This window comes from Gekko japonicus, unplaced genomic scaffold (assembly GCF_001447785.1).
Source record: "Gekko japonicus isolate JY-2015 unplaced genomic scaffold, Gekko_japonicus_V1.1 scaffold1055, whole genome shotgun sequence".
Classification (NCBI taxonomy): domain Eukaryota; kingdom Metazoa; phylum Chordata; class Lepidosauria; order Squamata; family Gekkonidae; genus Gekko; species Gekko japonicus.
In genome coordinates, this window is record NW_015169808.1 from 43621 (window position 1) to 61404 (window position 17784).

Genomic DNA, 17784 nt, shown 5'->3' on the forward strand with positions numbered 1-17784 from the left:
CTGTTATATACTAGCATTATCCAGATGAAATGGAAATACTCCTCTACATAAAAAGTTCTTTCTCTAGTATATTAAAGTTCCCAGTGGCTTGTAAAATAAATCTAAAGTTGAAGATGTTTCTATTAAAAAGAAAAGAAACACTTATAAAGAAACAGCAACTAGAAGTATTTGGTATTTAGCTTGCTCTAGTTCAAATACTATAAAGTGATTTTTACTAAACACTTCTGGAATAATTCCTGTCTTCACACAATATTTCACGTGTCTCACTATAGAATAGTTTGCAGACTTGCCTCATTTATCAGTTAGGACACACGTTTTATACTTAGCTTTTGAGACAATTCAGTACCCTTTTATTTAATTGTATGGAATGCACAAAATTAGACTAAGTATCAATAAGAATTTATATACTTCTGAGGTCAGAACTTTTAGGTTTTGCATGATGCATAGATTGTAAATGTGTAGAGATCTGGATAAGGTTACTGAGTAAGGTTTCATTTGAGAACTAACTTAGAGAAAAAGGTTAAGTACAGCATCTTAAGAATCCTGAGATGAAAACGGGAAATGTTCAATTTCTGCAGCCCATGACAAGAAGCTAGTGCAGCTGATAGGGAGCAAATCAGAGCTTAGCTGTAGCTAGCTCAGTATTGCAAGAAGAAACAGCATTGCAGCATTAGAATTACAACTTGCTTATTTCAGATATGAACTGAATTGCATTCATGGTCCAGAATAAAAAGCTTTTAACACTGTCATAGTAGAAAGTATGTTACAATTAAACAATGCACAGGCTTCTTATTTTGCTATGTATATTGAAATAGTTGAGAAATGCTACTTTGCTTTGACTTGAGGGAGAGAATGAAGTCATGCATTTATCTGAAATTAATACTTTTAAAACATTTAGACATCAGCGAATACAGTATTTAAAATACAACTAAAACAGAATTTCTTATCAAATAGTAATCTGTCAAGGTACTCAAATTATAAGTGAATTCTGCAAATGTGCTCTTTACACTACAAATGCTTGATACTTAAACACACTGGCAATAAGGATTACCTACAATAGAGATCAAAACAACAAAATGCAAGCAAATAAATTATACATGCAGACAGGGACATGTGAAATAATGCAGGTTTTCTAATGCTCTATTACCTGTAAGCTTATCATGCAGCATTTTCAGTTGGAAGAGAGGTAATGACCTAGAGAGAGACATCAGCAGCAGCCATCTCATCTTGAGTGTTCGTTCACTCTATTCGCTGATTCAGCTCTTCATTATATGGGAGGGGGGAGCAGTGGGAAGGTGCCGGTGAATACATATTTCAGTTTCTAAAATAGTTATAACCAAACATGGGCAGTAATTTTGAAAGATATCTGCTACTTTTTCTTAATACTTAAGTATGGGTGCATACAGATGAGTTTCTTGTTCCTTGCAAAGCTGGCAATAAAATATTTGGAATAAGTGTTAGAAGAAAGCGCAAAGAAGAATAAACTCATCTTGTTTGTCAATTAAAAACTACTAAAGAAAACGTCCGTTAGATCTTAAAAATTCAGCATGTACCACCACCCCTTCCAAGAAAATAAATGCTTCTTTCTTCCTCCTTAGATGTGACACTTCATTTCTTCTTCCTTAGTTTTAGTTTCTAGGCAGATCCGTTGTAGCTTTTTTCCTGTCTTCAGAGGTCAAATACAATTGTTGAGGTCAGAGCTTCCACTTGCATGCTATTTAGGCTGGATGCATTTGCCACTTAGAGGACATGAGCAAAACTGTTTCAGCTTTATAGGCAGCTAAGCATTTGAAACACGCACTCCAGGCAAACAGGCTGTCTTCTGCCTCTCTCTTCCCTGACCATATTTGGTCAACCATTGGAAAAAATAGCCTCTCGGCTGCTGATCTAGAAGCAGAGGGTGGCATTATCTTTTTCTCTGACTGTTGATTGTTCATCCTGCAGTCCCAATACTGCTCAGCCATTTGTGCCGAAATGTTTTTAGCTCAGCTATATAAAATGAGATCTTGCATTTCCAGTTGTGTCATCTAGGTTTTTAAAAATTGGATTCATAAGCCTGGAGCTTCTGCTCCTGTGCTGGAAGCACTAAGCAAAATGAGGGGCAGTTGAAAGATTTCTCTGTAAGGCACTGTATGAAGTGGCACAGAAGATAAAACGTGTGATGAAATAAAGTTTTTGGACTAATAGGTGTAGATTAAAGTAAAGAAAAATAACTTTCCATTTAATAAATCTGTTTAAGCACATGTTCTTAGTTATTTTTTTAAAAACCCACTCATTTAGATGTCTGTTTATTTTGGAAAATACTGTAGGATTTTTTTAAATACTTTTGAACGTATTAAGAATATTACTTTTCAAGGAGTGTATCAGTTATTTTGGAAATGGCTAGCTATAGTTTGTTTCCAGTGCTTATCTGTATAAAATGCGTTCTAGAGGATTACATTTTGCAAACAATAAAGCATAATCCAGTTGTAATGGGGTATAAATGAGGTAAATATACTATGGTATGCAAGCCCACTTATAGCATAGGTTGTCCAATTTGGAAATTACAGAAAGATTGATTTCTATAAATGATGGAGAGCATTGAAATGCGAGAGCAGAAGTGACACATGGGAGCAGGTGAGACTTAGCATGTTCCAGTACCCCAAACCAAGGGTACTGGAATCAAGAATATTGTCTGCACTGGGTCAGAGTCCTGTGACTGCTTAGAGATTTTTTCCTCTGTTTTAGAACTCTGTGAATCAGTCAATATGGATAGCTCTCAAATATAAATCCTGTTGAAAGTTTGTTGGCCAACAAATGGTCAGAAGGTTGGATTTCATCATGAAAGGAAATCTTCAGCCTTTAAAATGCTTTCAGATGCTGCCTTGAAAACCATAGAATACAATTTGTCGTCTCATTTGAAGACGTATGTGATGCTCTGAGATTTCCTCTTTCCTGCTTCTTTATATCTTTAATCTTCTGTGCTACTTTATACAGTGTTTTAAATATGAATATTCTTTTTCAGAAATTTGAGCACCTATGTGCCAAAGCACATGGGCAAATTTTTAGAAAGTCCCAAATTATTAAATATTTAAAAGAAATAAATAAAATGAGGGGGGGCTTCAATCCCGGATTTAGATGATAAGAGCAGAAAAAGTAAATTGTAACTACAGAGAGAGTAACTCCCCTAATAAATAAAAGGTGAAAATCATGGCAGCAGAAGGGAAACTTGGCAAGAAGAGGTGCTATAAAGTAAGCCCATTGAGTGAAATATAAGCCACAACTAAAGGTTCTTACCTATAAAGCCCTATATGGTCTGGGTCCAACCTACCTGAGGGACCGCCTTTCCCCGTATGTTCCCCCAAGAGCACTACGGTCTGGGGCCCAAAACCTGTTAACCATCCCAGGCCCCAGGGATGCAAGATTGGCCGCCACAAGGGCCAGGGCCTTTTCGGTAGCGGCCCCTACCTGGTGGAATGAGCTCCCGGGGGAGATCCGGGCCCTGCGGGATTTGATGCAGTTCCGCAGGGCCTGCAAGATGGAGCTCTTCCACCAGGCTTTCGAGTAGGGGCCGCTGCCCCCCCCTATTATGTTACCATCTTGGGGGGGATTTGAAGAGGCCCTGAGAAGAGCCCTGAGAAGATCTTTGGAACATCGTTACGCTATAGACTGTCTGCCAAGAATTGTTGGAACTGTCCCGCCATCTTGGGTTTTTTGAGTTTTAGTAACCACCGAGCACTTTATGTGAGATAGGATAGGTTTTTAAACTGTATAAAATGTTTTATAATGCAGATATATTGTTATTTTGTATTGTGGTTTTACTGCTGCAAGTTTATCTTGCCCTGTAAGCCGCCCTGAGCCCTACGGGGGTGGGCGGGGTATAAATGTGAATAATAAATAAATAAATATAAATAAATAAATAATAAGAAATGGGTTAGTGAGTCCACGTCTGCTCTTCTGCATGGACAGTATCTCTAGGCTTGTGGGACTCCAGCGCAACAGCATACTGTTTGTATTGTTAAAATAATGCATGTAAAATGTTGTCTGAAAATGTGTGTCAGGCTTTGAAAAAATTTTTGCCTGTAGAGCCAGTCCAAATACTTAGGAGCCAGACATTTTTTAGCTTTTGTGGTTTTGTATATTATATTTGCTAAATATTCTTACAATAAGGTAAGGTAGTTGAGAAGGCAGTGGCAACACAGCTCCAGGTTTTCCTGGAGGATGCTAATATCCTGGATCCCTTCCACTCTGGTTTGCACCCTGCCCATGGGACGGAGATGATATTGGTCGCCCCGGTGGATGATCTCTGGAGACACCTGGATTGAGGCGATTCGGCGCTGCTGATACTTCTTGACTTGTCAGCAGTGTTTGATACAGTCAACTATGCCTCTGTTGACCCACCACCTTGCCAATGTGGGAATAAGAGGCTCGCCTTGCATTGACTGACCTTTCTCCAAGGTTGGGGACAGAGGTTGGTGCTTTTGGGGGGGGGATTAGCTCAGTAAGACCCACTAGAATGTGGTGTGCCTCAGGGAGTGATTTCCCAATGTTATTTAATATCTACATGCACCCCCTCACCCAGATTATCCGGAGGTATGGGCTGGGTTGTCATCAAAATGCCAATGATACCCAGCTCTGTCTACTGATTGATGGCTACCTGGGCTCTGCCCCAGAAAATCTGGACAGGGCATTACAAGCCATAGCTGGATGGTTACAGCAGAGCAGACTGAAATGGAATCCATTGAATACGGAGATCCTGCACCTATTACAGGGGACTGGGATTGGGAATCAGGCTTCCAACCTTTGACAGGGCCTCATTGGTGCCGGCGTCAAAGGTGAAGAGCCTAGTGATATTCCTTGATGCCTCACTAATTATGGAGGCCCAGGTTGCCGCCACTGTCAGGTCTGCCTTTTTTCATCTGACACAGATAATGCAGTTCGCCCTATATCTCACCCCCTGGGATCTGGCTACAGTGACCATGCAATGGTCACTTCCAGATTGGATTATTGTAATTTTCTCTACATGGGGTTGCCTTTGGCTCTGCTCCGTAAACTGCAGCTGGTGCAAAACGCAGCAGCACAGATGTTGACTTCATTGTCTGTGTTGACGTGTATCCCCCCTGTGCTGCGTGAACTGCACTGGCTGCCTATTTTTTACCAGGTCCATTTCAAGGTGCTGGTTCTTACCTTCAAAGCCCTATATGGCCAGGGGCCTGCATTTCTGTGAGACCGCCTCGCCCCCTATGAGCCCCAAATGGCTTTACGATCTGTTAAACAGCATCTCTTGGTGGTCTCTGGCCCCAGGAATGTCTAGCTTGCCTCAACTAGATGAAATGAGCTCCCATATGAGATCAGGGCTCTGTGGGATCAGGGCCTGCAAGATGGAGCTCTTTCACCAGGCTTTTAGTTGAGGCAGTGGGTGTCCCCCCCCCCCTCTGTTGGGCCTCCCCTTCACCAGGTCAGATCTGTGTTACCGTCTGGGAACCCCAAGCTGAAATAGACCTCATCTGTTGAGGCTTTGTTTAGAAACATAGGAATACTATTGTATTTTATATTATGTATTTTAATGGGTTTTAATTGTTTGTATATTGTATTTGATTGAACCTGCAGGAAGGGCGGGATACAAATCAAATAAATAAAACCTAATCCCTTGTAATTTCATTAAATCTATGACAACTTTTGTGGTATATAAATAAAGGTTGGGAATGTAAAGTCTGCGAGGGAAGAAAGTCACATCTGTCCTTGTTTGCCAATTTTCTCCCTTCCCCTCCCCTCTCCTTAGTTGCCGTTGTCTTCCTCAGGCTGCCTGCTAGCCAGACCCGCAATCAGTTGGGCATCAGAGGAGGGGGGAGGTTAGAGCAGAAAGTTCCATGCTTCCTGCTTGAAGCATCTTGCCACTTCAACCCGCGTGCTGACAGGTGTGTGGCTGTGACTGGCTTTCATGCCCCTCTGTCCCCTAATCAGCAGGCAGGCAGCGTTAGCTGCAGAAGGATGCACTTTATGCTTCCACTCTTCTCTGACACTCAGCTGATTGGGGGTCAGTTTTTCCAAGTGGTGCCTGCTACTTCTTTGTCCCCGTCCCCCATTTCCTCATCCTCCCCCAGTCCTCCAGCTGCTGCCCTGGCCTTATCCTCCAGCTGCTTTCTCCCCTTAGGGTGTTTTATCTCCTTTGTAAATGCCAAGTATAATCTCACAAGATGTCAATGAGCATTTTTGTTGTTGTTGTTGTTGGAGCTGTGAGGTCTGTGCAGGTCAGACCTCACTTCTCTGCCCAGAAGTTTTTAAAAAGAAGCTTCTGGTTTTTCAGCAAATTTTAGAGTTTTGGCTTTGTAGAAAAATTCTAGCTGTAGGTATATGACCCTAAGGAACTGATTTTTTTTCCTTTCTGGGGCTGTTATTCATGATTAGATATATTAAAGGTAACATCATCACTTCATTAAGATAACTTCAAATTCTAACTCCGCTTCTTCCCAGTTTCTTATAATTCCGTTATTGTTTTAAAAATCTCAGTTTAATTGAATATTGGAGCCAGTATAGAAGGCAACTAGTTGTGAAATGAATTCAGCCACCTCCATTGAATGGTGTAAAGTTAAGTTTACATATAAACAAACAATTACCATAATTTCATGGACATTTATTTTTATGTTGTCAAAGCATTCTGATGTGAAATGTTAAATAAGCTTTGTGCTTCAACAGAAAGCTGCCAAGAGATGCTGTAATGAAATTTTTTTTACTTTGTTAAAAATTATTTTCTCAGTAAAAAGGTGGGATACAAAAGGGGAAAGGGTGTGTGAGAAAATATAAATTCATCAGGTTTGTCAAATATGAGTTGTTACGTACAAGTAAGATCAGATATATTACCAAATGTATTACAGATTTCAACTATAGAAGTAGACATTAAAAGATCAATAGCTATAGTGAAATAATTGATGACATGGTAAATAGACACCATGGTGACCTTGGCACCTAGGATTTGTTGAGCCCTGGTCTATATGAAGTTTGTTCTTAACCCCGATGTATGTTGGAAAGTGAGGAAGAATAGTATAAAATTTCCCTGCCTCCCCGGATACACAAAGGAAAATGCTTGAGTGTCTTAAATATTTCTCTCTGTGTATGTGTATGTGTGTGTGGCCGTTTGCTTTATTTGACATTACCTGGATTACTAAGCTTACTTCACAATCTAAAGTTCAGCTATTCAAACAGTCAACATTATCTTATTTTAATGGATCATTTCTAGATAATTCCACTGGATGCAGATTGCAGGCCATCTCTTACAGCAAGTGTGCTCAAATCATATCTAGTATTTCATTTACTTTTAATAACTTCTGTCTTGTTCTCGCTCTTAGACAGTTTACAGACAGTTTAAAAACATTGCATGGTTGTTTTCTGTGTATCTTTGTTTTGTCATTTGTGCATGTTATTGTATAATCTTTAAAAATCATCAACAGTAAAATAATCACCGTGGGTAAACAAGTATTTCTTAGCTGGTGCTGGGGGTATACGGATGGTACTTCAGTGCAACTGTTGTATATATGAAGTATCCATTTCCTTACTGATTTAGCCTCTGGAAAAAGCCGTATGGGAAGCAGGCAGCTCCATAACCAAACCTGTAGGCATCCTTCCTGCTGCTGTCCAGATGTGCCCCTTATTCTCCAGTATATCCTGTACTTCAAGGAGGCTTTTGGCTAGTGTGTCCCCGCTCAAAATATAAAGTAAGAATTAGTTGCATGGAATTGAACAGAGATGGTTGCAGCCTAGATGAAGGTTAACTATGGGTCTTGTGGCCTAGAATATGTAATAGTAGAAAATTAGGCTTCAGCTTCAGAATGTAGCAGTTGCTTTTCATAAACACTGAGAAAGTTGAGACACTTTTGAAATTCTGCTCCAGCAGTCTTAATTTATTATTTGAAATCAAACCACTGGATCTGTGTTTGTGTTACCCCATAAAATTGTTCAAAAGCTGCACATTGGGAAGAATGACATAGCCATGGGCATGTTATATTATCATCACAGTTGAATGACAGAATATTTTGAATGTGCCTCAGTGTGTCTAGTGTGGCTGGTAAGGACAGCATTCTTTGTGTTTCCTTCTCCAGAAGTTGTCTGAAGTCTTAGTATAAAAGTAGTTTCTGATTTATTTCAGTAGGCTCAGAAAACTTTTTTAAAATGTGCCTGGAAATCCTCCCTAACATAAGTGATTGCCAGATTTTCAGTATTACTTTGATTACCTGTTGTTTCTTCATTCTGATGTTAGCAGTTCCTCACATACTTCCATGTACTGAATATGAAATGAATGAACAGCTCTGTTTGCAGCTGGAAAGTTTGATGGAGTCTTGGCTATACATCTGAACTTTCTTTTTGCCAATTCATGCATGCAATTAAGCCTTCTGCTTCTATTGTTTTACTTGCTTCCTCCTTGTCTTCTGCTCATTTATACCTTTCCATTTTAATTTCATATTTCTGAGAACTCTCCTCTTTGGCCTCATTATTCCTTCTTCTCCCCCCTCTTCCTCCCCCAGTGTTTTCTGAACACACCAGTTGTAGCAGCATTCTGGTCAAAGTATTAAGTTCTGTGTATGTCTGGGAGGAAGTAGTAGTTTGGAGGTGACAGAGGAAAACTTAGGGGGAAAATGATATAACTTGTGTAGAAACCCATAGGTTTAATCTCACACACATTTTTCTGAATCAGAAAACAAACTCCACTCGTTCATTATAAAGTTCACCTGTTCCATTCTCAGGGTGAGATTACCATAATTTTAAAAACAAAACACAATGTAAATATTATAACTATCTAAAACCATCTGTCCAAAGTACAACAGAAACAGTAACCAAACCGTTAAATCCACAAGTCCAGCATCCAAACATTTTTTCCAGAAACCAGTGATTCTTAGGATGGGCATCTGCAAGAGGCGTGATATTGAAGACCTTATCAATGATTAGTATTTTTATTGAAGACCTTATCAATGATATTGAAGACCTTATCAATGATTAGTATTTTTAGCTACATTGAGAACATTAGTAAGACTGATACCAAGAAAATTTACCATGGGTGGGCATTCCATAGTCGTACCACTGCTATAAGGAAGATCCTCTCTCTCCACTGTATTTCGGGTTGGGGAAGGGATACAGAAGAAGGACCTTTAATGATGATCTCAGTGCTGGGTGGGTCTATGTAGGAGAAAGGTGATCCTGTGTTCCTAAGTAAATTTAGGGCTTTACAGGTAAGGCCAGCATTGTGCCCAGAAACTAAATGGCAACCAGTTAAGAAGAAGTAAAGAGTTGGAAGCCAAGTCAGCATGTTTGTTCAAGGCTGAATCCTGGATAATTGATGTCTTGCTGACCTGGCATTTGTTAATAGCACATTCTGACCAAATAGCTGGTTAGATGGAGGAATGAAAGAGGAGATGGCTTGAAGTTGTCCTGTTCCAGCATGTCACTTTCCTTATACTTTTGAAATGTCTGGTAGTGCCGTGCAGTCTCTTGCTGACCACCAGACACAAAACATCCTGTTTCTTCCAGGGAATCCTGTATTGAATTCCTCTCATGTATGTTAAGAGGTAAAAAGTATGTACTGTCAGTCTGACAGATTGAAACACACCAGATGGTGCATAAGCAGCATGAACATTATTGCTGAACATAAAATAATCTTGTAGGAAGAAGGAAAGAAAACCAGAAATTAAGACTGAGGACAACAATCGAGATACAGTAGTTAGAGGTAGACTCTTCTTGAGATATCTGTGCCCACTATGGTATTAGAAAATGATGGTAAATGTCTGACTGTAGTCTCTACAATGCTTTGACTGTTTATAGTATCTGAATGGGATAGCTGAAAAATGCTTTATTACTGGTTCTGAAAATTACTAGTTTTATTTACACCTGTAAATTCAGCTCCATACTTAGATGTGTGGAAAACTGATCATTGTGTATGTCTAGAATAACAGCTATAATAATATGATCCTCTGTTCTCACTGAGTTTGAAAGTTATGCTGAAAATATTTGATTAAAGAATTGGGGAGCATTCAGATTTTTCTGTAGGAAGAAAAATTCCAGCACTGCCAGCTTGAATTTGGCGTCCATTATAAGCTGTATTGTTTGAGCTACTGTTATATCAGTATGTGTTACTTTATATAGTGCATGTTTTGTATGTTTCAGTGCAATGCGAGTATTACTTTCCAAGCTTCCAAGACCATGGATTGTGGATGAGAAAAAAGATGACGGCTACACTGCCTTGCATCTTGCAGCACTTAATAATCATGTGGAAGTGGCAGAACTCTTGGTTCATCAGGTAAAAATTCCTACTGATCCCCCCCAAAAAACAACAACAACAACACTGGAAACACTTAATTACTGCAATGTCTGCCAGTCTCACGTGTCATACCTGTATGACATTAGATTGGCTGGTAAGACTGTATATGCACATAATACTGCTGTGAAGGACCACTTTATTGTGAATATCAACAATTTTGGTATGACAGAAGCCACATTTTGTGCATTATATTAGTGTCATTAACTGTTAACCTGATTTTTTTGGTAAAGTAGGTAAACCAAGCAGAGGTAGTATGGATTACTACAACTTTTTTTTTGTTGGAGTGAAATATAGCTGGGATTATAGGGGGGTGGAGAGTAATGAAGGTTCTTCAGCATGAACACAGACCAGTCTAATAATAACCTTAATACTTGGTCTTCCTGTGGATCCCTCTCTGTCTTTTCTGAACAAGAGACAGCCTCAATATATCTTTGATGGGACCAAAGATGTAGGACTGGAGAGGTTCTCATTTTAGTGAACTTGTTACCATGGAAAACTGTGCTGTGAAGCTCATTTGAATGACAGAAGAACATTCTGCAATGAAACATTGTGAGGCAGTCCATCTGGAAAGCTACTTATTCAAAACTAATTGCACTTCTCACAAGCATGTAAGTAGGTTAAAAGCGTGTCTGAGCTAGTAAGCCTTAGGAGCTAGTGATCCCATATATTGATATTTTGAGTGATGAATTTCAATTTGATGGGATAGAAGAAAGACTTGTGTGTAATTTACATACCTGATTTTATGTAAAGGACACCATGCTACTTCATAAAGAGTCCTGCTGGGTCAAACCTGTGGTCCATCCAACACACCTTATTGCTTCACACTGCAGCCAACCAGTTGCCCCAGAGGGTCGACAAACAGAGTGTAGGAGCCAAGGTGTTCCCCTGATACTGCCTCTCCATGCCGGTATTTAGAGGTTTGCGGCCTCTGTATATGGAGGTTCCCTTAATTAACCGTGGCTAATGACCATTGATGAACCTCTCCTCCATGAATTTGTCTAACCTCCTCTTAAAGTTATTTGCACTTGTGGCCATAACTACAACCACTGGCAGTGAATTCTACAATTTAATTACTTGTTGAATAAAGAAGTATTTCCTGTTTTCTGTCCTGAATATTTTGCCCATCCTCTTCATTGGGTGTCCCCAAGTTCGAGTATTATGGGAGAGGGAGAAGAAGCTCTCTTGCTTTTTTCTACCCCATACATAATTTTACAGACCTCTGTCATGCTTCCAGCTACCTTAGCTATCTTTTTTCTAGGCTGAAAAGTGAGGCAGTACACCTACTTCACTAAATGAAGTTGTGTTTGGTAAATGCTGATTTTATCCTCTGGTAATGATTTGAAATGACTTGAAAATGTATTAACTTAATGCATATATTAAGGTGTAAAGTTGTACAAATAAGGCATTGATTTTCCAGGGATTTAGGCTCCTGAACACCTAGGAAATTTTGCCTCTTTCCTTTCCCTCTGTCTGCCAACCCATATTTCATCCATGGGTATTATGTAGTTCAGTTTTTTATGAAGGATTACGTAGTTCAGTTTATTATATTAATGATTATTAACTGGGGCATTTCTTTCAGGGCAATGCTAACTTGGATATCCAGAATGTAAACCAGCAAACTGCACTGCATCTTGCCGTTGAACGACAGCACACCCAAATAGTTCGGGTAAAATCACTATAATATACCAGAGCTGTAAACTTTGTATGAGGATTGATTCCTACTATAACCACTACCTCTTCTATTGTCCCTTCAGTATTTTCTCTGACACACAAACTATTCATGTCATTCTTTTTTTCTTAATAGAGCATCTCTTCCTTGGTTAACGTTGTCACCTCTCAAATTCTAATTGGTTCTCCCTTATCGTAGCTTTTGGGATGGATTGCATTGGGCATCTTCTTTTCCTAAGTTTCTTGTCATCCTTGCATTAACGATTTCATGATTTGCACTGATGGCAGCTTGCCAGTTGCATTATTTGCAGCTTCACTTTCTTTGTAGCTCTGAATCTGGAACCTTTCACATGATGTGCTCCTCTGATTATCTGCTGAAAATATAGAGATCAAAATGTAGAGATCAAAAAGAGAATAATCTTTTGTGTATTTTGATGTAGCTGGTTTCTGAATGCTTTGTCTATGCCTGTAGTTTTGACAGCTTCATGTGACATGAACAAGAGACGACTGAAAACTTCTCAGCCCAATTCCAGATTTATCTCATGCAAATAAAAGATCAAACATGGCAGAGTAGGCCTATATCACACTGAACGACTATGGAACTGTGTAGTTTATGAAGTTGCTGATTGTCAGAATAGATAGCAACACATCTCTCTGTGTGTTAACATTATCTTATTTATGTTTATTATATTGTCTCTCAAAGTGCTTCACATCAATCAAGGGGCACAGACTTTCCCTTCAAGGTTAAAAATGAAAAGAAGAAACAAACATGATGAGTGGAGGAAATAGGTAGAGAAGAAAAGTGAGCTTGACACAGTATTTACATCCCAGTTGGGACTAGACTGATAGTCTTGTACTTAGATGGCTGGGTCTGGTATGGCTGCTGACCTCTTCTGTCGCCACGGCCAGATCTGGTGCAGTTGCCAGCCTCCTCTGTTGCTGGGCTCGGTATGGTGTGGTTACTGTCATCCACCACCAAGCTGGAGCAGCTCCTTTTCAGCTCGTAATAGCATTGTCTGCACATGCACAGACATTTAAAATTTGAGGGCCAATTTAACCCCCATGTGTATTTTTTAAATTTCCAGACGTTTCTGTAAACCTAGGGAGTGCCCCAAGTTCGCAAGAAAAATCACTTTAGCCTCTGTTTTTGCTATCCGCAGATGGGGGCCACAAGTGGCTAATAGTATATAGTTTCTGGCTGGCTGGCAGGGAGACAAGGAAGCAAACTCCCTGTGACTGCTTATTCTTGGTTGGGTCCTAAGTGGCTTACCATTTGTCATGGTAGGGAGGTGGTGCAGTATTTTGTTTATTACATGTGCCCTGCCTTTTGCATAGGAGTGGGGGGAGGTCCAGATCTGCTTTACTTTCTTTAGTAAAGTTGGTATATCATGTTCCCTCCAACCATAACCTGTTGTTATGTTCCTCTTTAAAACAAATTATTTTAAAAAAACTTGAATATAAAGTGACTTAACTTTCCAGAGCTAAGTCTGTAATGGCAATGAAGACCTTTTAACCCCAAGACTCTAGTTTGGCAATGACCTTTCATGTGAATCAGCATGTTCTGTACCTAGTCAAACCTGCTGGTCATGCACACGAGGTAGACTAGGCATAGAAAATGTTCCTCATTTGTACATGCAGGAGAAGGCTGTAGCTCAGTGATAGAACATCTGCTTTGCATGCAAAAAGTCTCAGGTTAAATCCTGGCATCTCCATTTAAAAGGACTAGATAGCAGATGAGGTGAAAGTAGGGGTGTGATTCGGCTTTATCCGAGCTGAAAACATAGCTAGAAAATACCTTATTAATATTTATCGACTGTTCTTTCAGCCGGATATAGAGTGGGGTATATTTTCGGCTATCGAGCATAGCCAATCCCAGATTATCCAGGAATTTTCAGGATTATCAGGAAAACAGGATAGCCACAGTATGTTGTTGTTCAGTCGCACAGTCGAGTCCGACTCTTCGTGACCCTGTGGACCATATCATGCCAGGCCCTCCTGTCTTCCGTTGTGCTCCGGAGTTTGCTTAACTTCATGTTTGTTGAATGGCATCTAAAGAGAATGCACTCCCATTAAATGATGTTCCACTTCACAAATGCATTCAAAGGGACTGTGACACCTTTAAACACCTTTGGCTCCATTATAGCCTAAGGGGACGATTATAGTCAATAATCCCCATAGGCTATAATGGAGAATTTATCTGGGGGGGTGGGGAGGTCTGTTTTTTGAAGTAGAGGCTCAAATTTTCAGTGTAGCTTCTAGTGCCTCTACTCAAAAGACCCCCTAAGTTTCAAAAAGATTGGACCAGGGGGGTCCAATTCTGTGGACCCCCAAAGAAGGTTCCCCCATCCTCCATTATTTCCAATGGAGGGGAAAACCAGCAAAAAAGCAGGGACTGATGCCAAACCACAGTAGAAACTGAAGGGGGGTATTTTCGCAGTACCAATGCTCCTGCAGCAATGCCAGCTCAACAAATGCAAGGAAGGGGTTTTTTTCTTGCAAGCCTAGCACATCAGAACCAGTGTATGTACAGGGTGCCCAGCAGAACCAGTGACACTGTGGCAGTGCCAGCTCAACAAATCCACACAAGGGGAGGTTCCAAGCCCAGCGTAGCCAGTGCATGTACAAAGTGCCAAGCAGTACCAGTGCAATGTACTAGTGCCCAGCAAAACCCAATGCCTTCCCTTAAATGCTTTCTTTTTTTACTCCATTGAAAACAATTGAGAATGGGGACATCTTCTTTGGGCATTCTGTACATTCACTGGTTCTGCTGGGCACTCTGTACATGCATTAATTCTGCTGCGCAGTCTGTACATGTGCTGGCTGTGTTGGGCTTGCAACCCTCCCTTGCTTGGATCTGTTGAACTGGCATTGCCACATTGGCACTGGTTCTGCTGGGCACTCTGTACATGCACTTGTTCTGTGGGGTTTGGAAAAATCTTCCCCACCTTCAGTTTCTACTACAAAGAGACTCTGGTTTGACATCAGTCCTTGTTTTTTGCTGTTTTTTTCCCACCATTGGAAACAATGTACAATGAGGGCACTTTCTTTGGAGGCTCATAGAATTGGACCCCTGGTCCAATCTTTTTGAAACGTGGCCCTCAAAAGTTACTTTTTTCCCACCATAGAGAACAATGGAGGGGATAGGGGCAATCTGTTTGGGGGCCCGCAGAATTGGACCCCCTGGTCCAATGCTCTTGAACCTTGGTTGGTATCTTGGGGAGAGGCTCCGGCAGCTACCCTGCGAGTTTGGAGCCTCTCCCTCAAACCCCCTCCTCTCCAGCCCCCAGAATGTACCCTATGTTTTCGCCATTGACTTCAATGGCCCATAGGATATAATGCGGCTGAATTGCCGCCGAAATTCAGCGGCAAGCCGATTCAGATCAGAGAATCTGAATCGCCCTGCAGCAGCCCGAAAGGGGTCCGAATGGGCCATTTTTGGGGGTGTATTCGGTTCGGATGAACCGAATGCACATCCCTACCAGTGAATGATCTAGTAATGCAGAGCAATAGCAAGTGCTGATCAATGTTCCCTCTAAGCCATGGAGTCTTGTGAGCAAACACTCTGCTTTGTGACCTGCTGTCATTTAAGTTGTGAGCCAGCAATTTGGCTACTGCATAAATTACTTTGCTCTGGAGCCATCCTTCCTGAGCTAAGACAAAAATGTTTGAGCTGGAGGCTAAACTGTGAGCCAGCTCACACTAACTCAACTTGGAGGGAACACTGGTGCTGATATATATTGCACTTGCATAGTAAAGTTGTGTACACTCCTGTATCTTTAAAGCTTTGTTTAAAATAGTTTGCAGTTTATATCCTCTTGCTTATGGAGAGGAAAATGTTCAAAATGTCTTTGTGTCTATTCTTAGCTCCTGGTTCGTGCAGGTGCTAAACTGGATATTCAGGATAAAGATGGGGATACCCCTTTGCATGAAGCCCTGAGGCACCATACTTTGTCACAGCTTCGCCAGCTCCAAGACATGCAGGATGTAGGAAAGGTGGATGCTGCTTGGGAGCCATCAAAGAACACAGTAAATATATTGCGTTATTTATTCTCTCTCTAGAGCATTTTCTCTCAACTGTATATTGGAAGAACCTGTTTTCTATTGCTTTCTAATTTTAGAACTGCAGGATCTTCAGATATTTATTTATTTATTGTCAGATTTATACCCCGCCCTCCCCGCAAAGCAGGCTTGATATTGCCACATCAAGCATCAATGCAATTTGGAAAATAGATTAACATGCTGTTATGAATTTTTATAGAATTGTAGAAAATATTCCACAACCTTTCAGTTTAGTTGGATTTTAGTAATGAGTTTAATCTTTACTAACCTCTAAAATTCACATAGAATGCTTATCATTACGTATAACAGTTGATATTTTGTACATATTTCAGAAATTTGTTGATATATTTCAGTTGTCTCAGGCAGAGCTGGAAAGAATGCTGTTTGTTTGAATAATTTTCTGTATTTTGTTATCTGCCTTGAGTGTCCTTAAGAAGAGCGAGATATAAATATAAATAACATAAAATAAATAAATAGTAATGTTCAGAGAATATTCGGGATAATTTTGGTGTGTGTCTGAACTTACACACATGAAGAAATACAGGAACTGTTGGTGAAGCTGTGCAAGGACATTTGGCATATGGCTGAGGGGCTTGGACAAGGGAAAACTTTCAACAGAATGAATAGTCATCACTCCAGATGCTGTTGTGTTCAGTTTCCTTCTTAAGACTTTATTTTTCAAGTATGACAAAAGAAACTCAAGTTAGTTGCACATTTACTTTCTTTCAGTTGATAATGGGACTCGGTACTCAGGGAGCAGAGAAGAAGAGTGCGGCATCTATTGCTTGTTTCCTGGCAGCCAATGGAGCTGATCTTGGTATTCGTAATAAGAAGGGTCAGTCTCCCCTTGACTTGTGTCCTGACCCTAGCCTCTGTAAAGCTTTGGCGAAATGTCACAAAGAAAAAGTCAGGTGTGTATTCTAATTAAGTGATAGTATTTACACAGTCCACATTTTATGTTGTTTATTTTCTGTGCATCGGATTGTTGGCTGAGACCAATAAAATAAATTTAAAAATGCATTTCCTGTGAGTCCAGGAACAGAATGGTAATTAAGGCAGGACAGGATATATGATTTACTAAGAAATAAAAGGGTGGTTTTCTAACTTCTTGAAGTTTAGGGTATGAAATCTTAGCCATTTATTTCTAGTACTTCACAGAACCATCTGGCAAGGAATAGTGGGGCAGACTGATAAGCAGGGCTATTTTGGGGCAGGAACGCACAGGAACAGAGTTCCGGCTGGCTCCCAAGTTGGCCACGCCCAGCAGGAACTCATTAACATAATAGGCAGCAGAAACTCATTAGGATTGGCTACAATTAGGGAGTGTGGCCTAACATACAAAGGAGTTCCTGCTCCAAACAGAAAGCCCTGGGTTTTGACAACAAACAAGGTAAAGAGAATAAGAAGCAAAAGGTGGGTGTGGTTGGATGACCACACTTCTGGTAACATCGGGGTGTGGCCCAATATACGAATGAGTTTCTGCTGGGCTTTTTCTACAAAAAAAGCCCTGCTGATAAGTAAGAATCTTACTGAGTGGAAGGGAATTGCACCCAAAGATATTTTTTCCTTATTTGATGCATACCAGAAAGCACAGGCAAGCAGTTTGTTCAGTGGAATCCCCTTCTTGCCCTGGAAGCTTGCTGGGGGACCCCGGGGCAGGCTCACAATTTCAGGGTTGTTGTGAGGATAAAATGGAGGAGAGGAGAACAATGGAAGCCGCTATGGGTCCCCAGTGGGAAAAAAGGCAGAGTATAAATGAAATAAATAACAAT

At 40.5% G+C, this 17784-nt stretch overlaps 1 protein-coding gene across 1 annotated transcript in view; it reads left to right on the forward strand.

Moving 5' to 3' along the window:
* Positions 1 to 17784, forward strand: part of MIB1 (mindbomb E3 ubiquitin protein ligase 1) — a 68712-nt gene that overhangs the window by 35550 nt on the left and 15378 nt on the right. The window contains exons 13-16 of the mRNA XM_015417143.1: positions 10132 to 10264; positions 11865 to 11951; positions 15818 to 15979; positions 16742 to 16923. Coding sequence (XP_015272629.1) covers positions 10132 to 10264; positions 11865 to 11951; positions 15818 to 15979; positions 16742 to 16923 — 564 coding nt within the window. The remainder of the gene's footprint in view (positions 1 to 10131; positions 10265 to 11864; positions 11952 to 15817; positions 15980 to 16741; positions 16924 to 17784) is intronic.